At 36.9% G+C, this 20,757-nt stretch overlaps 1 protein-coding gene across 5 annotated transcripts in view; it reads right to left on the bottom strand.

Moving 5' to 3' along the window:
- MRPL1 (mitochondrial ribosomal protein L1) overlaps positions 1–20,757 on the bottom strand; it is a 101,827-nt gene that overhangs the window by 47,170 nt on the left and 33,900 nt on the right. For all 5 annotated transcript variants that reach the window (XR_007125363.1, XR_007125364.1, XM_047719622.1 and 2 more), the window contains exons 5-7: positions 20,027–20,098; positions 16,359–16,470; positions 20–126 (exon numbers count right to left, since the gene is read on the bottom strand). Coding sequence is in view for 3 of the 5 variants with exons in the window: in XM_047719622.1 (XP_047575578.1) it covers positions 20–126; positions 16,359–16,470; positions 20,027–20,098 (291 nt within the window). In the remaining 2 variants the exon portion in view is untranslated. The remainder of the gene's footprint in view (positions 1–19; positions 127–16,358; positions 16,471–20,026; positions 20,099–20,757) is intronic.

Below are 20,757 nucleotides of genomic sequence, written 5' to 3'. Positions count from 1 at the left end.
AATTTCCATTGTAACTTACTGTTGCTATTTTGGTCTCGAGAAAGTTCCCCCTTTCTTCATCTACCTTAATTTCATGTCCCATTTTAAATAACTCAAGCATTTTGGGGATGTCACGGCCAATGGAATCTGGTTAGAAAAATTAAAAATCCAAAGTTAATACTACATATAAATAAGTAACAAAAATTACAGAATAAGAGAAATATTCATCCTATTATTAAGATACAGTAAACAAGTCGTGGCAGACAGACTAATTTAGAGCGTTGCATGCCCTTCCATGACCCCTCCCTGTGAGTGTGAATGGGAGCTACAACTTGCTTCTAACCAAGAGACAGAATGCTCATATACACATGATTACATTACAAAAAACTGTTCATGCTGACCCTGGAGGAGACTCTCTGCTTTACTGGTTTTGAAGCAGCAGCTGCAATGTTAAAAGCTGACATAGGAAAAGGGCCCCAAGACAAGAAACTGAGGCCCTCAACCTAGCAGCCTGCAAGGAGCTGAATCCCGGCCCAAAGCCATGTGAGTCCAGAAGTGGATCCTCCCTCAGTCAAGTGTCATATGAAACCACAGGCCTGACTGATACCTTGATCAAAGCTTCATGAGACACTGAAGCAGAGGACCCAGCTTAAGTGTACACACATTCCTAACACACCATGAAATAGTAAATGTGTGCTGTTTTGTTTTTGTTTTTTTTTTTTTAATTTATTTGACAGAGATCACAAGTAGGCAGAGAGGCAGGCAGAGAGTGAGAGGGGGAAGCAGGCTCCCCACTGAGCAGAGAGCCAGATGTGGGGCTCGATCCCAGGACCCTAGGATCATGACCTGAGCTGAAGGCAGAGGCTTTAACCCACTGAACCACCCAGGTGCCCCAAATGTGTGCTGTTTTATGACACTAAATTTGTGGTAATATCTGCCTTCAGCTCAGGTCATGATCCCAGGGTCCTGGGACTGAGCCCAGCATGGGACTTCCTGCTCAGCGGGAAGCCTGCTTCTCCCTCTCCCACTCCCCCTGCTTGTGTTCCCTCTCTCACAGTCTCTGTCAAATAAATAAATAAAATCTTTAAAAAAAAAAAAAAAAAAAGAATTGAAACTCAACTTACTGGATTCTATTGTCACTTTGTCCTCCATTATGGAAGAAAAGAGTACAACTGAATACAGAAAGGAGAAAAATGAAGTCAAGGTGGGGCGCCTGGGTGGCTCAGTGGGTTAAAGCCTCTGCCTTCGGCTCAGGTCATGATCCCAGGGTCTTGGGATTGAGCCCCGCATTGGGCTCTCTGCCCAGCAGGGAGCCTATTCCCTTCCTCTCTCTCTCTCTCTCTCTCTCTCTGCGTGCCTCTCTGCCTACTTGTAATCTCTGTCTATCAAATAAATAAATAAAAATCTTTAAAAAAAAAAAAATGAAGTCAAGGTAAAAATGAAGAATTTTCAAAGAATCACACAGAAGACTTGAAAAATAAACTGTACCTTCCAACTTTCAGTCATTAATATTTAACTCAAATTTAATACACAAAAATACAAGTTTTTAATATTTCATGACACCATACCTTAACTTGAAAATTTTTCAATTTTTTACATAGAAAATATGAATTATTTAATTATTTGAAGAGTAAGAAATACAATAAGGGATGTGCTACTATAGACACATCACATATATCTCCAATAATTCTTCCCATGATAAGTCAACATGAAGATCTCATTATATAAAGTACAGTATATTGGGGCACCTGGGTGGCTCAGTGGGTTAAAGCCTCTGCCTTCGGCTCACGTCATGATCTCAGGGTCCTGGGATCGAGCCCTGCATCGGGCTCTCTGCTCGGCAGGGAGCCGCTTCCTCCTCTCTCTCTGCCTGCCTCTCTGCCTACTTGTGATTTCTGTCTGTCAAATAAATAAATTTAAAAAAATAAAGTACAGTGTATCTTCAGCATACATTACTTCCAAGGATCACAGGGGAGTTGTTCAGTATGGCTCAGAAGCACTTCAGTACAATGAAAGCAATTATCCACAAGGAACTTAAAATCTAACTGTAACTGATGGAGAGAAAAGGGACTTGCAGATAAAACAACTACTAAAAAATACTACTTTTTTTTTAAGTATCACATTCTGATGTAACTATACTAAACTGTATGAAAAAAAGCATAATAAAAACAGTAAATGCTAATAGTGGTGTACAAAAAATAGGAACCTGGTTAAATTATTTATTATCTCTACTTACACTTGTTTCTTAAGAATAGTACCTTCTACGTAGCGACAGCTCAAGAATTATGTTAACTGACCTAAATCTATAACCATAATGCCTTCCTTTCTGTCACTGCGAATCGAGAGTCTATGCTCTTAGCAAAGGCCAACCCTCTCCATTCGTGCACTGGGCCCCACCACTCCCTTCTCTCTACTATCCCACCAACTTCCTTAGACATGCTTTTCTAAATCATCGTCATCAGCTTGCAAACCTGCTATAAAATCTCCCATCTTAAAATAAAGTAAGTCTGCAACTTCATATTGTCTTCCAGTGACCAATACGTCCCGGAGGGCGTTAAGTTCTCAAACAGCTGTCTATCTTTTTTCTACTTCTTCTCCTTCCATTTTCTCTTAAATCTATTTCAATCAGGTTATCATCCACTGAAAATGGTATTTTCAAGGTCACCAATGACATTCACAATGACAAATCCAACAATCATTTCTCAGTGTTCCTCTGACTTGACCTATCTGTAGCAGTTCAGAGTATATCCCTCCTTTTCTAAAATAGCCTGGCTTGTCCTCTGAAACACTGTTCTCACTGCCTGTTCCACTCAGTTTGTTGGCTGAGCCACCCTCACCCGGGTGACTTACAAAGACTGAACTACCTCAGGGCTCAGTCAACTTGACTTCTTCTATTCAATCACACCTCAGCAATCTCATCCACACACATGGCTTTAAAAACCATTTATCTACCAATAACTGCCAAATTTGTATCTCCAGCCACAGCCTCTCTCATCCAATCACCTACTTGGTATCTCTGTCTAGATGCAGGTAGATAATTAATAAGGAGTACAAAAGGACAAATGTTTGCTGAAAGAATGAATAAATATCTTCATAATCTTGAGTCTGATTTCACGGTGAAATTATGAATGTGAAAGACCAGGGCTTAGGAAGAAAATGGAAACAGTTTTGCATTAAAACATACTGAAGAGAAGGTTCTGATGGGGTACTGAAAAAATATATACAGCGTGTGTACAGTTAGAATAAGAAACCAGAAAAAAGTGATAGACTGCGGGTAATGATGCAGATTTGAGTTTTCAGGCCAATTCTAGCCCAAAACAAATAAAATTTTCTTCCTTTGACCTTACATATTCCTCTTTCTCCCTCTTTGTCCTATAACCAAAGTGTGTCAATGTTCCTTTGCATTTATCTTACGAGCACGATGCTGAGCATCGTTTCTAGGCTTAGCGGCCACTCACACAGCTTATTTAGTAAACCACCTGTTCAGCTCTTTTGCTCCTTTTTAAAAGCAGTCTCCTTACAGAGTCTTAAGAATTCTTTGTACATTCTAGAAATAAGTCCTTTGCCAGATAAATATGCAGCAAATATTTTCCCCCAAACTGTGGACCGTCTTTTCATCTTCTTAATGGTGTCTTCCCATGAGCCATGTTCTTAATTTTGATAGTCCACTGTAGCAATTTTTTCTTCTATGGCTCATGCTTTTTGGGTCCTAAGAAATCTTTGCCTAATCCACAGCTGTAAAGATTTCCTTCCAGAAAATTTTCTTCTAGAATTTCATGGCTGTAGCCCTTATAATTAGATCTGTGATCCATTTCTAATTAATTTCTGTGTTTGACATGAGGAAAGGGATATAGAGGTATTTAAGAAACAGTCACTGAAAACTATTCTCTCCCTGTAAAACCTTGGCAGCTTTGTCAAAAACCGGTTGTCCCTCAGGCGTGGGTCTGTTCGTTAATTCTCAGTGTTTGATCTGTACACATCCGTCTTCAGGCGGCACCACACCGCCCTGATTACTACAGCATGGAAGGCAGGTCGTGCAGGTCCTCCAATTCTGTTCTTCCTTTTTAAAAACATTTTTTATTCTAGGTCCTTTATATTTCCACTACATACTAGAATAAGTTTGTCAATTTCCCCAAAAAAAAAAAAATTTTTTTTAAGCTTTCTCGGAGCTTGATTGGGACTGCACTAAATCTGTAGAAAATGTAGGGAAAAATCCCATTCAACAATATAGCCTTCAAATCCACAGCAATGCCATGTCCTTTGATTTACTTAGTTATTAATTAGGTATTCCTGGTACTTTCAGCAATATTTAGCAGTTTTCTGTACGTAGGTCCTGCATCTTTTGTTAAAATTTATTCCTTATTTTGACTCACCATTCCTTTGACTTTTTTATTCTATTAATGGAACTGTTTTATAAATTTCATTTTGATTGGCTATTGCTGGTGTAGAAAAACAGTTGATTTTTTGTATTGATCTTAAATACTATAACCTCACTAAATTCATTCATTAGAATTCACTCATTTAGAATCCTAACTTCTGGGCATAAAGACAGTTTTATTTCTTCCTTTCCCATATGTACGCCCTTTATTTCACTGGCTTCAGTACAATGTTGAACATAAGTGGTGAGAGCACAAACCTTTACCTTGTTGCTGATTTCAGGTAGAAAGCATTCAGTCTTTTTTTTTTTTTCTTTTTAAAGATTTTATTTATTTGACAGACAGAGATCACAAGTAGGCAGAGAGGCAGGCAGAGAGAGGTGGGGAAGCAGGCGCCCCACCAAGCAGAGAGCCGGATGTGGGGCTCGATCCCAGGACCCTGGAATTATGACCTGAGCCGAAGGCAGAGGCTTTAACCCACTGAGCCACCCAGGTGCCCCCGAAAGCATTCAGTCTTAATGGTCTCATCACTAAGAATGATATGAGCTGTTGATTTTTCATAGATGTGCTTTGTCAAGCTGAAGAAGCTCACTTCTGTTTCTAGTATTCTGAGTTCTTAGCACGGCTGTGAGATTTTGTCTAATGTTTTCCCTGCATCTAGTGAGATGATCTTAAGGTCTTTTTCCTTTATTCTACTAACATGATATATAATATTGATGTTCAGATGTTAAACTAACTTTGTAATCCTAGAATAAACCTCCTGGGCTAATGTTTACTAACCTTCATATACATACCTACATATATACATAAAAACATACTGCCAGATTCAATTTGTTAATATTTTGTTAAGAATTTGTGCTTCTGGGGCGCCTGGGTGGCTCAGTGGGTTAGGCCGCTGCCTTCGGCTCAGGTCATGATCCCAGGTCCTGGGTTCGAGCCCCACATCGGGCTTTCTGCTCAGCAGGGAGCCTGCTTCCTCCTCTCTCTCTGCCTGCCTCTCTGCCTACTTGTGATTTCTCTCTGTCAAATAAATAAATAAAATCTTAAAAAAAAAAAAAAAAGAATTTGTGCTTCTATGTTCACGAGGGATATTGATCTCTTGTTTTCTTTATGATATCCTTGTCTACCTATGATATGCTGAGCTCATAAAATGAATTGGTTAAGTGTTCTTTCACCATTATTTTCTAAAAGAGGTTGTGATAGATTGGTATTATTTTTGCCTTAAATGTTGGATAGAATTCACCAGTAAGAAATCATGTGGCCCTGAACTTTTCACTGTGGGAAGCTGTAAATTACTAATTCAATTTCTTCAGCTGATATAGATCCATGGAGATTTTCTATTATCTTCTAGACACTGTGGTGATCTGTGTCTTACAAGGAATTTGCCCATTTCATCGGCATAAAGTTGTTCCTAACAGTCCTTGTCTCAAAAGTCTATTTTGTCTGATATTAATATAGTCAATCCAAGTCACTAATCCTTACTGTATCTTTTTTTTTTTAAAGATTTTATTTATTTATTTATCTGACAGAGAGAGACAGAAAGAGTACAAGTAGGAGAAACAGCAGGCAGAGGGAGAGGGAGAAGCAGGCTCCCTGCTGAGCAGAGAGGCCGATGTGGGGCTCGATCCCAGAACCCTGGGATCATGATCTCAGTCGAAGGCAGAGGCTTTAACCCACTGAGCCACCCAGGAGCACCTTCTTGGTGTATCTTTACCTATCATTTTACTTTCAACCTATTCGTGTACTTGCAAAAAAAGTGTCTCCTGTAAACACCATATAATTGAATTGTTTTTTTCCTTTGTTTTATAATCCCTGCCTTTTGGGTGGAATATTTATTCATTCCAATTCCAATTAACAAAACTAATGATATGGCTGGATTTAGGTCTTTATTTTGATGTGTTTTCTATTTGTCTGATCTCATATGTTCTTCTGTCCTTTACTGCCTTCTTTTCTTTCAAACAAATATATTTTAGTTTATCTTTTTCATTTTTTATTCCTCTTAGTCTTAACCTGCGTCTCTTTGTATAGGTTTCTTACTTCTGCAGAGATTACCATGCGCATGCTTATTTATCCCAACCTACTTCATCTTAGTACTGACTTCAAGGAAAACAGTATAAATTTGTGCCAGCCCAACTCCATCTTCCCTCCACCACCCGATATTATGATCATGCCCAAACCTGTTTCGCCTCCTATATATATATTCATAGTATATACCGGGTTATTTACAACAGAAATCAAGGAATCATTTTAGATTCCTCCCTCTCCCTTACCCCCACATCTAATCCCTAACTCCTGTTCATTCGGCCTCCTCGATATCCCACAACAGCTTTCCTCCTCTCCGTTTTTATTGCCACTGCTCAAATTCTGTCCTTGTTCATCTTTTACTTAGACTACCGCATTAGCCTCCTACTGGTCTCTATTAGAGTCTCATCATTTCCCTATTAGCACACTGTCACTTACACAGCTCCCACACAGTCATTCTAATATGCAAATCTTACATCATTCTTCTGAGCACCATTATTCAATGGCTCCTAACTCCATAAAGGATCAAATCTAATCTCCACAGTGCGTCACACAAAGCCCTTGGTGATCTGGCCCACTGCCTATCACTGTCCAACCCCACTGGCCACCACTATCTGATAAAACATTATGTGCCAAATGACAGAAAGGTATTTATAATTTCCTGAATACAACGGAGTTTCTCATACTTTTGTTCATAGTATAGGCCATTTCCTCTATCTGGAATGTTCTCCCCATGCGTGTCAGAAGAAAATGCCTACTCATGCTTAACCTCTTCACTGCTATTTCTTTCCTATAATGTGATTCTACAAAGTAGTCCCTTCACTCCTCTCAGCACATTGTACGCGGGACACGGGCACACCCGCGTGTTCGTGTAGCGGTTTATTCTTGCCTCTCTGGCCGCTCAAAGTTTATCTCCTTAAACACGGGAACTACCTTTTTCTCTTTCAATCCTCAATACGACATGCACTACCTGGCACATAACAGGTACTCAGTTGTTACTTACGTGCGTATTCAGTAAATGACTGGTGAAAGTAGAAACGGTCTATGGAGGCGTGAAAAAGAATGACCCCTCCTCAACTAACTGCAGAGAACACGCGGCTTCCTCAGGCACTGCAGGGAGTCAGCAACAGCCGCAGTGCATTTATAATCAGTACTTATCACCCAGCCTGTGCTAAGCTCTTACATACACTATAACAAAAACACTAGACAGAGATGTTATCATGAGACCCACTTTGTAGATGGATAAACAGAGGCACAAAAATGTTAAAAAGCGGGGCGCCTGGGTGGCTCAGCGGGTTAAAGCCTCTGCCTTCGGCTCAGGTCATGAACCTAGGGTCCTGGGATCGAGCCCCACATTGGGCTCTCTGCTCCGCAGGGAGACTGCTTCCTCCTCTCTCTCTCTCTGCCTGCCTCTCTGCCTACTTGTGATCTCTGTCTGTCAAATAAATAAATTAAAAATAATTTTTAGAAAATGTTTAAAAGCTGGTTCAAGGTCATAGGTAAGTGATAAATCCAAGACTAAGAGAGGTTTATATTAACTACTGTTCTATTCTGCTTTTCAATATAACCCAATGTTAAATCTTCTTTGCTCTTTTTAGGCCTCTGCGAGCCCTTCCTGCTAGGTAATTGCTCTCTTCTTCACCTTCTCTTTTCTCTGTACTTTTCTCGGTACTCGGTACTCTATTACTTCTCTCCCTGTTCCTTCTTCCTTTCCCTTTCTCTCCCTCCAATTCTACCTGTTTCCACAACGAACATAATCAGTACTAAACTGTATGACCAGGTATTTCGCCCTAACATTCTCTTTTCTTCTTTACCCAAAAATATTATAGGAAAGAAGCAAGTAGAATAAAACAAGACAGGGACAACACAGTAGGAACAGTAAGAAAGGAGGTGAGTAAAGATTGTGTAGTATAAAAGAAGTCTCAAGAAACAAAAAAAAACTTCTAAGAAGAGATCTTTGAATGTGGCAGAAGACTGATGATTATTACTGAGTGCAACATTTTAGCTGAATTATGAGAGAGAAGGATGTAAGAAAGAATAACACTTGGTAAGGAAATGGGGACACCCAGCCAGTGAAGACCACTTGTTTAAAAAAACTTCGGATAAAACAACAGAAAAGATAAGATCATAGCTAGAAAGGATAGCTAAGTCAAATAAAGGTTTTGGGGGTATGTGTTTTGTTTTTTGTTGTTTTGTTTAACTAGAGAATCTAAGCATGATTAAATATTAAATTAAACCAGTTTGCCTGCTGCAAAAAACAAAACTGATAGTTCTGTGACAGTAAGGACCTTGTCTGTCTTGTTCATACTCAGCACACTCAAGGCTTGGGATGTAGTAGATACTCAATAACTATATATACAATTACTCTAATCCACAAAAATCTATAAATTGTAGGTAATTCATTCCTCAGTTGATTAATTTAATGCTGTATCTTCTATCAACTGAATGTTGCATTAAATGTGCATTCATCGTACAAAATATTTGTTGAGTCCCATTGTGTGCCACATTATTACTCTACACCAAGGGGACAGAATAGTGAACAAAAACAAAAAATGCTCATACTTCAGTGAGAAGAACCAAGTACACATTCACAACAACAAAAAAATAAAATGAAAGACAAAAATCATCTGATTATCTCAGTAGATACAGAAAAAACAGTGACAAATTTCAACATCCACTCATGATAAAAACTCTCAACAACATCGATATAGAAAGAACATACCTCAATCTAATAAAGGCGGAATGTGACAAATCTACAGTTAACACTATACTCAATGGTTAACAAACTGGAAGTTTTTCCTCAAAAATCAGGAATAAGGATGTCCACTCTTGCCACTTCCATTCAACACCTACTAGAAGTCTTAGCCACAGCAATTAGACAAGAAAAAAATAAATAAAAAGCATCCAAACTGGTAAGAAAAAAGAAAACCGTTACTATTTGCCAATAATATAATACTATAAAGAAACCCTAAAAACCACCAAGAACTATTAAAAGTAATAAGGGTTGTCTGGATGGCTCAGTTGATTGTCTGTCTTTGGCTCAGGTCATGATTTCAGGGTCCTGGGATCAAGCCCCACATTGGCTCTGCACTCAGTGAGAAGTCTGCTTCTCGGGGCACCTGGGTGGCTCAGTGGGTTAAAGCCTCTGCCTTCGGCTCGGGTCATGATCTCAGGGTCCTGCGATTGAGCCCCACATCTGGCTCTCTGCTTATCAGGGAGCCTGCTTCCCCCTCTCTCTCTGCCTACTTGTGATCTCTGTCAAATAAATAAATAAAATCTAAAAAAAAAAAAAAAAAGTCTGCTTCTCCCTCTCCCTTTGCCCCTGCTCATGCTAGCTCTCTCTCTAATAAATAAATAAAATCTTTTTTTTTTTAAAGACAGACCTTATTTATTTATTTTTTAAAGATTTTATTTATTTATTTGATAGACAGAGATCACAAGTAGGCAGAGAGGCAGGGAAGGGGGAAGCAGGTCCCTGCTAAGCAAAGAGCCCAATGCAGGGCTTGATCCCAGGATCCTGAGATCATGACCTAAGCTGAAGGCAGAGGCTTAACCCACTGAGCCACCCAGGCACCCCAAATAAATAAAATCTAAAAAAAAAAAAAAAAAAAAAAAAATGAATTCAGTAGGCTTACAGAATACAAAATTAATACACAGAAATCTGCTGCATTTCTATACACTAACAATGAATAGCAAAAAGAGAAACTAATAATCCCATTTACAATTGCACTAAAAGAGAATAAAATACCTAGGAATAAATTTGACCAAGGAGGTGAAAGACTGAAAACTACAGAACATGGATGAAAGAAACTGAAGATGACGGAAACAAATGGAAAGATATTTCATGCTCATGAACTAAAGGAATATTATGTTAAAATTAAGCACTATGTTAAAATGTCCATACTACCCAAAACAGTTTACAGATTCAATAGAACACCTACCAATACCAACAACATTTTTCACAGAACTAGAACAAATAATCCTAAAATTTGTATGGAACCACAAAAGACCCTGAATACCCAAAGCAATCTTTGAAAAAAAAAAAAAAGAACACAACTGGAGATACCACAGTCCCAGATTTCAAGATCCACTTCTAAGTTGTAGTAATCAGAAAAGTTTGGTACTGGCACAAAAACAGATACATGGGTCAATGGAACAGGACAGAGAGCCCAGAAATAAACCTACATTTACATGGTAAATTAATCTTCGACAAAGGGGCAAGATATACAATGGGGGAAAAGACAGTGTCTTCAATAAATAGTATTGGGAAAAGTGGGACAGCTACATGCAAAGGAATGAAACTGGACCACTCTTACGACCACTCTTACACCATACACAAAAATAAACTCAAAATGTGTTAAAGACCTAAATATGGGACCTAAAACCATAAAACTCCTAGAAGAAAACATAGGCAGTAATGTCTGACATCAACCTTAGCAACATTTTTCTAGATATGTCTCCTCAGACAAGGGAAACAAAAGCAAAAATAATCTAATGGGACTACACACACAAAAAAATAAATAAATAAAAGGCTTTTGCATAGTGAAGAAAATCAGTAACAAAATGAAAAGACAACCTACTGAGGGGGAGAAGGTACATGCAATATATCATATATATACATATATATATATACACATACATATATATATGCAACGTATCTGATATATCAGAGAGCAGGTTAATAGCCAAACTATATAAAGACCTTACACAACTTAACACCAGAAAAACAATCCAATTAAAAATGGGCAGAGGATCTGAATAGACATTTTTACAAAAAAGACATGCAGAGGGCCGAAAGACACATGAGAAGATGTTCAACATCACTAATCATAGGAAGATGAAGATCAAAACCCCAAAGAGACATCACCTCACAACCTGGCCAGAACGGCTAGTATGAAAAACACGGGAAGTAAGCAGCACAGGTGAGGATGCGGTGAGAAAGGAACCCTTGGGCACTGTCGGTAGGAACGCAAATGGTGCAGCCAGTGTGTACGACAGTATGGCAGTTCCTCAAAACCTTAAAGACAGAAATACGTACAATCCAGTAATTCCCCTGCCGGGTATCTACCCAAAGAAAATGAACACACTATTCAAAAAAATATATACATGCACCCCTATGTTTACTGCAGCATTACTTGCAACAGCTAAGAGACAGAAGCAACCCACACATCCATCAATAGATGAATGGATAAACAAGGTGTGGTATAGGTAAATGGAATGTTACTTAGCCATGAACAAGTATGAGACCTCACCATTTGTGACAACATGGACAGACCCAGGGGGTACTATGCTAAGTGAAGTCAGTCAGGTAAAGAGAGGAAAATACCATATGATTTCCCTTATAATCTAAAAAACAAAACAAATGAACAGACAAAAAGGCAAAAATGACATATAAATATTGAGAACAACATGGTGGTCGCCAGAGTAAGATGTTAAGAGTGTTAAGTCCTAAAAAATATTAAAAACCACAATAATGAAAAATACAGTGATAAGGGAGCGTGGGGAGTAACAGTTTATATGGAAGGCCTCTCTATCTGGGTGATAGTTGAATGAGGAAGTGAACCGAGCCAACAATCAAAGAGCATCATAGACAGACGGGACAATGAGTCCAAAGATGAGAGAAGGGAGAACACTCAGTGTGTGTGAGGAAGGGCACAGAGGCCATGTAGCTAGAGTAAAGGAAATGAGGGAAAGAGTAATAGAACCAGCTGTAATATATCAATAATTCATCTTTAATAATTATAATTATTCATAATAATCATTGGAGTCTTTCATATACAACTTGTAAACTAATACATGAGGGGGAAAATTTGGAAAAATTTCAAATTCATTACTGTGCAAAAATTCTCTATGTCTTAGTATTTTTTCTTCATATAACCAAAGAGTTCTAATTATTTCAATAATGCAAGCAATCCTCTTACATACGCCATGCCAATCCATGAATTAAAACTATTTCACATTAGGTTTCAATAAGTTCACATCCACTAGTCTCAAATATGATACAACACCAACTTCCACTCGGAAAGCGGTGTCCTACACAGCAGATGGGAATACTCTTCGGATCAGGCTGCGACCACATCCTTTCAACAGTACTCCAACTGCAGCACTGATGCTCAATTCTACGCATTCAGAGGAATACACATTAGTGAGTCTATATTCCTAATCACGTCCCTTTTCTATCAACCCACCAATAATTTAGCATGGTTTAAAAGAATTTAACTTTCTCCGTATATGCCATAATACCCACCCACGGGTTAATATGTGTAATAAAAAATGAATTCCCTTAAGTCAAGATATTCTTCATACTCATATTTTTTTGTTTAGTAAGTGCTAAAAGACAGATTAGCAACTTAAAATCTAATTTATCAATAAAACATATCTATATTAGAGATGAAGAAATTTCAGGGGGCGCTTACATTGGAAGAAAAAAAGCTAGTTGACAAGCAAAATGAAGCTCATTTTCTTCCAAGAAATGCCTTTTTTTTTTTTAATAAAAAAGAAATAATACTAGGAAAAGCAGCCAAATGTGCATTTGAAAAATAGAGAACTTGCCTACAGTTACGTAAGCAATTAAAATAAAGTGAATAAAAATGCAGCATTAAACATGCTGCAAAATGTGCACACTCAATCCAGCCAAGACAGTTACACCCACTCCCATTAGTAAAACAAAATGTAAGACAAAATGGGAAACTAATGAGCTCAGCTGCAGGGGCCTGTTTGTTTGTTTTTTAATTTCATCCATTTGCTCAAAACGTAGTTTCTATTTTACCCTAAAGTCTTTTGTTGGATATAAGGGGAATTAAATGTTCCTGAACAAAAATCGGAATAAGCTCTGAAAATGCGTAATACAAGCCTCATTTGTTCTAACGCACATCTGGTGTGTTCTGTTTTAACATTTTTGACAGGTTAATCGTTTGTCTTCGTGTTTAAAGAACACAAATGTTTTGCCGGTGCTGTTAAAAAGATCCTGGGGCGGGAAAGGGGTGATGGTGAAAAGACAACGTTCGAGGTGGAGAAAGGTCTATTTTTTCAAGATGCTTTGTTAAAGCGAATGGACTGGGGGTAGGGGGTGGGGGTTGTGTGCAGACACTACATACCTAGGAAACTTGACCATGGTATACAGAAGCTACGACTCGTTATGAAAGTACAAATAAAGTCAAGTCAATTAAAAAAAAAACACATTTTAAAGGGTCACTTTTCTTTTTTGAAATAAATAAATTATTTGAAAACCTTCCTGGTGAAAAAACAATAGTCTCAAGTTCTATGATGAAAACGGTAATAAAAAAATTCAAGGTTAACGAATAAAGAAAATAGAGACCAAAAGGATTACTTAGAGAATGAAAAAGTAGCAAAGGTGACAAAGTTAACTTCTGTGAAAAATCACGTCACCATGCAAACCAAGGAGATGACTGGATACTGAAATCTGGTATTCAGTTTCACTTTTAATTGACTATATTTAGTATTGTTTGGTTTTGGTGAGCTTGAATTTAACTGGAAACAAAAAAATTATGAGAAATATTTTCATCAAACTCAACTGTAATTCTGGTTTAAATTTTAAAATAATGTTCAGTTTCAGGTTTTACTTGGGAAAGAATGTAAGTTTGATTCCAGGACAATACCCTCATAATGGATATCCCTAATAGAAAGCACCAACCACAGTCAGATACCTAAAAGGATGTGTTCTTCAATGCAGGTTACCAAAAATAAACAAACAAAATTCTACAACAATAAAAGAATCGGAGAGGATCTTTGAATTTGCTTAAAGTACAGAACACAATCTATAATTCAGGTTAAGTATTATGGCCATAAAGTATGATGAATTAGTTCAACTTGAATTAAAATGTGAACACGAATCTACTAAAACAATTTTGAAATACTTGCTCTGTTCATACTACAAAATTTACCCCAAATCCAGCACACCCAAAACAAACTATGCCAGCAAATGAACTTATCTTTCCTCCCAAATCTATTCCATTTCCATTAATATCAACTTTTTAGGAGATCCCTAGGCTTCAAAATCTCAGCATCATATGACTCCCCCCTTTCCTCCCCACAACCTATCCATTCCCAATTGTTAGCACAAAGATCCAGTGTCTTTGACATTTATCTCCTTACTACAGTCTCATTATGAGGACTTTAGTTTAAATATTACCTTTATTAGTCCCTGGCAATTGCACTTAGACTGTTCTCCCAACTTCTAGTTTTGATTCAGGCCAATACATCTTACAAATTCTCTCCAGATTAAAGCTCTAAGGAACTCCCCACTTTTAAAACTTCTAAGAGATTCCTGCTAAAAAGGGGAATAAAAGTCCAAGCTTCTTAGGATCTTATTCAAGATCCTTCTCGGGGTGCCTGGGTGGCTCAGTCAGTTAAGCGGCTGCCTTCGGCTCAGGTCATGATCCCAAGGTCTTGGGATCGAGCCCCACATCAGGCTTCCCACTGAGCGGGGAGGCTGCTTCTCTGTCTCCCTCTGCCTGCTGCTCTGCCTACTTGTGATCTCTCTTTCTATCAAATAAATAAATAAAATCTTCAAAAAAAAAAAAAAAAGAACCTTCTCAATATGGTATCAATCTTCCAATATGATTACCACTATTTGCTTTGATTCAACATAGGAGTAACCATTCACTACAAGCCAAAGAGAAGTAACTGATAATTTTTTGTATATAGCCTGTAATATCTGACTTACTTCAATAAATACCATTAATAAATTCCTTCTATTTAAAATAATATCACCCTTAATCCACCCATCCAATTATTCAAGGTACAGTTTTTATGTTTGTTTATTTTTTAAGGAGGCTCTACACCCAACGTGGGGCTTCAATTCACAACTCTGAGATCGAGTCACATGCTCTACCGACTGAGCCAGGCAGTTGCCCTTTTCAAGTTACAGCTTAATTTCTTTTTTTAAGATTTTATTTTTTTTTTAATTTTTTATTTTTTAAATTTCTTTTCAGTGTACCAGAATTCATCGTTTATGCACCACATCCACTGCTCCATGCAACACGTGCCCCCCATAACACCCACCACCAGGCTCACCCAACCTCCCACCTCCCGCCCCTTCAAAACCCTGTTTGTTTCTCAGAGTCCACAGCCTCTCATGGTTCATCTCCCCCTCCGATTTCCCCCAACTCCCTTCTCCTCTCCTTCTCCCCATGTCCTCCGTGTTATTCCTTATGCTCCACAAGTGAAACCATGATAACTGATTCTCTCTGCCTGACTTATTTCGAAGACTTTATTTTTATTTTTACATAATCTCTATACCCATCATAGGGCTTGAACTCACAACCCTGAGGTCAAGAGTCCTATGCTCCACCAACTGAGCCAGCCAGGTGCCCCTCAAGTTGTATTTTAAATGTTTTCTCCTTCAGCATGCCTTCTCTGATTTCCCCAACAATGTGTAAATTCCTCCTCTACCAAACACCTTTGGCATCCTGTGAATTTATCAAATACTACTTCACACTACGGCTATTTATGTAGCAACATTACTTCCTACCAGATTTCGTAAGGGGGAAATATACATAATGGGAAAGTTCTTTAAGGGAAGTATCTACAGAGCCATGTACACAGTAAGCATTTATACATGTACGTATATATATGCATATGCATGTGTATTATAATATATAAATATACATATGTTGAATGCTGGCATAAATAAGCATACATATCATATTAATAAAGAAGTATAAAATAGTACGGTAACATACCTAGGGGGTAATAAGTATCATTAATTTCAAACCTAAGTATGGCCTAAATTTAAAGAACTGGTATTATAAAGTAACTAGGCTTTCAAATGATTAGATTACCAATATTAATGCCAAAGGGAAAAAAAAATCAAATCCACATGTTCTTAACACAACATGAAATTCAAATACCAGAACATATTTACTCTCTCTCTATATATTAGCAGTTTTGTTTTATAACTAAACATACATATCAGAAAGTTGTTGACAGCATATTAAAATAAAAAGAATTCTCCCTTACTTCGAGTTAGTTTTGGAAATCTTTTTTTCAGCTTTTTCTTTAATGGATTAAGCTCGGGCATTATTTCTGGAACAGCTACATAAAAGTCTGATTGAATTTCATCATCCAAAATCTGAAAATCGGAAGAAAAGATTAAACCTTAGATTATATGAAAAGGTTTATCCTTCTGAAAATTAAGTATAATGTAGTAATTTCCCTTATAATTTAGAAAAAAGACATTAAGCACAATTCTTTCCTTCAAAGATCCTACAAACACATTTACCAATTATGAAAACCATTAGAACCAAAACATTTTCTGATGTTCTCTTTTAAAAATAGCCACATCCTTTTAAACAAAACAAAACAAAACAAAACAAAAACCATTTACTAGGTTTAATTCTTCTGTGGGGTTATGTTAGGCAAAAGCGTAATAAACTAGAAGATAGCACTGATGTGCACATGGCTCATATACTCCTACAAAGTTGAATTCATCTGTCCATTAAAACTGAAGACACAATGCTGAAAATTTTGCAATATATCATATGTAAAATTAATAACACTCAAATCACTAGCAACCAAATCACTAGCAACCATACTGCTTTCCTAAATTCAGAGCATTAAGAGAACTAATCTATAATTATTTTCACAAAGAACTGAAACTAAAATTCTATTTGCCTCCAATAACTAAAAATAAAAGAGGCGTGGGATGGTCAAAGACAAATTCTTTTATAATTTATTTATCCACACTCTAATTCCATTTTAATAGCAAAAGGAATAATACTCAATTTTTAAAAGACAGTTTTAATTAAGTAAGGCAAACATCCGAAATAATTATTAGACTACTATAGTATATTCCACTTAAACATGTAGTTGCTCACAAAATGATTACAAAAACATTTAGTTGATTACAAAAAAGCAACTTCTTAGAAAAATACTGCCTGGACAACAAGTATTTCACCAGTGGTTCTTTTTGCACACAGTATTATCAAAATATGTCATTCAAAGACGTGGTTTGGCCTTACACAGTGAACCCTAAAATCTTGTACCATGGCAAAATTAAGCACTGATTCTGGAATTTTACCTTCCTGTTATTATTCTTATTTTTCCAAATCCTTTACTCCCTGAATAACTTACTATGGTCCCCTTAACAGTAACAACTTGCATTAGATGAGCACTTACCACATGTACATAGCATCTGCTAACATGTCAAATGAGCCAGTCCTTACAATAACCCTATGAGGCCAGTACCAATATTGACCACATAGGAAACTGAGGGCTGAGGGCAGATTAGTCAGTCTGTGCACTTATAAAGAGCAGACCCAAATTTCAAACACATGCAATGTGGTTCCAGAACCCAGGGGTCTTATTCATAGAAATATGAAAACAGAGGCAATTTTGAAACATCAAAGAATTACATGTGAAATTTCTACTCTAAGACCTTTCAATATGGATTTTATGACATGCTCCTTTAAATTTAAAATTATGTTTAAAAGTTATGTTATCGTTAACCTTAAGATCACCTCTTGGAAGAATATAAAATGATATAAATGAAAATCATGCTTTAGAGACAAGTAAAAATGAAGTTATAAAACAAAATGAATTTATTAAAGGCCTTACTTAGGAAATGACTATTAGTTCAGTAAATTTATCCTACATTTACATTTTGTAAGTGCTAAGTAAAACAGCATTTAACTTAACTAAAAAATACAGAAACGTGTAAAAAAAAAATTACAGCCATGATGCTATTTACCAAAACTGTCTTGAATTTATCTCATAATCTGAATAGCTTCTAAAAATAACATGGGTGAGGGGCACTTGATGGCTCAGTCGGTTGGGCAGCTGACTCTTGGTTCTGGCTCAGGTTTTGAGCTCAGGACAGACTCTGATTGAGGATTCTCCCTCTCTGTCTCTCACCCTGTTCACGTGAACACTCTCTGTCTCTCTCTATCCAGTTAAAAAAAAAAAACCTAAAAAATAAAAATAAAAAAATAACATGGATGAGCTCTGAAAGATTATGCTAGTGATGCCTTATAAAGCTGGCATTTTCTCTCTAGCCATCAATCACCACTGGTACCCTTAAAGAGAAATTCTGTACCTGTAACATTCTATTTACCAAATAATTTCAAAATGTGCTTGGTTTTCTTATTTGGGTTACTTTTTCAAGTATGTTTTATTTAATAAACTTAATTCTACAGAACACATCCTGCTCCCTTACCATTTTTTTTTTCTTGAGAAGTAATTTCTTGCTTCACATTTAACTTCATTTAAACTCTATTGTTGTTTTGACAGTTCTACAAGACACTCTTATGCTTTCAGGAAAAAAAAAAACAGATGGAAGGCGGTACACTAACTTATTAAGATGAGTTAGTTCTCTGGGCTCCGGAAACTAAGCTCTATTTTCTCTAATTCCAAAGAATATGTGGTATTGCTTATTTTTTAAAAATTAAAAGAATTTTAATAATTTTATTAAAGTTTATGATACATGGTACCACCCTCGGACTTTGACCCAGAGTCTCAACGAAAGCATAATCTCTTTGTATTTTCCATTAGTGCTACTCCCAAAAGCCATTTTGGAGACTCTCCTTAAAAATCCAGAATCCCCACCACATTTAGAGTAGTACTGGGGTGGAAAAAAACAAACTACAAGCACTCTTGTACATCCCAAAGGAAGGCCTAGTTCAAACTTTACCCAAATCAAAATCTGGATACGGAACAAAGAGAAATTTTCAAATCACTTTCTCCTGTTCTAAATTTTTCTTTTTTTTTTCTTCTAAGAGTTTATTTATTTGAAAACAGAGAGAGAAAGAGAAAGAGAGAGAGCATTTTGGGGGGGTGAGGGGGGGCCCAAGCACACTCCCCGCTGAGCAGGGAGCTTGATCCGGGACTCCGTCCCAGGACCCTGAGATCATGACCTGAGCCAAGACGCTTAACCTACTGAGCCACCCAGGTGCCCCGTTTTCTATAACCTTCAATTAAATTTAGATTTTAGACACTATTAAGGAAAATCTCTTGTATTTTTAAAAATAACGTTCAAAATTCAACAGCCATGCCTCTTCTTCTCACCTCTTAAAAAACAAAACAAAACAAAAAAACATCATTCTGGTTGCAAACCAGCTCCACAAATTCTTTGTTACTTTCTCAACGCAATTTCCATAACCTCTCATTGCCTCGTGCTGAGCCTATACCGCTCTGAAGTCGCTGGAGAGTAAAAGTTAAGAGTAATCAGAAGTATTGTATTACTACAGAGGTCAGATACTATCCTTTGTGATCTGTAAAGTTAATCACATTTTTCACTCGAAGGCAAAACAAATATTTGATCTTCAAAACATGAACAGTGATACTCATGAGTTCTACCTTTTAAACTTCATCTTAAATCTCATATTCAAAACCACAAAGAGTCATATTGCCCTTTCCTGTCTACCTACAAAAACTCTCACAAACATATAGGAAGCAAGGGGTTAAAAAAAATCATGAAATAAATCAAGCATAATTAATATCAGACTGGTTAGTTTTTTTCTTAGCTTGATTTTGAGACTCAAAAGAGTAGGAAATTTTTTCCCTGTTTTCCAAAACTTTATAACCATCTGTCAAAAGATAAAGGCATAGCGGTTAGGTTCTACATGAACTAAATCAATGGATGGCAAAGACAGCAATTTCTATAACTACTGAACATGAGGACAACACTGTACCTTCTGAATCAGATTAATTCCTCCGGCAAACGCAGCTCCATGTTCTTCTGCTATTTTAATCTCGGATGCATTCTACAAAAATACAATAGTTTGAACATCAATCTTTAAACAAATTCAGTCTGATTTCAAGTATTTTGTAAGAAATAGTATCACAGTTCAAAGTAAAAATTGTAGTTTTTACTTTTAAGTGAAAATCCATCATTTCTCATTCCAATACATCAGAGATACTGTCTCCTGAACAAGTTTACTTTGTAGGTGACTAAGGCATTTCTTGAGTAACACATGAGGAAATACGTTTTAAATGACATATTAGGAACCTAAGATGTGGCTCAATCAAACTCTTCAATGCCTTCAATATATCATCTTCCAAAAGTAAACAATTAAAGCATATTTAGTTTTATTAACTTAAATGAAGACATCAAACCAAAGAGGAAAGTTACTTAAGAAATTATAGAATCAAAACTATATTGTAAACCTGAGACTAATATAATACTGTATGGTAACTAACTAAAATTAAACACTTGAAAAAAAAATTTAGCCAGTTGTCTGAAAATTCAAAAGAAAAATATACAGTATTAGTTATTTTCCATGTTCCACTTATGCCATTTGGTTTTACTGTGAAATGTTATCACTCCCTTAAGTCACTCAAGTTTTGCAGATTTCCCCCAGCTATATTCTCCATTTGTCTGGGGGAAAAAAGTAAATAATCTCTTCCTAGAAAGCGAAGCAGA

Source organism: Lutra lutra, chromosome 2 (assembly GCF_902655055.1).
Source record: "Lutra lutra chromosome 2, mLutLut1.2, whole genome shotgun sequence".
NCBI classification, from domain to species: domain Eukaryota; kingdom Metazoa; phylum Chordata; class Mammalia; order Carnivora; family Mustelidae; genus Lutra; species Lutra lutra.
This window is presented reverse-complemented; position numbering and strand designations above follow the sequence as displayed.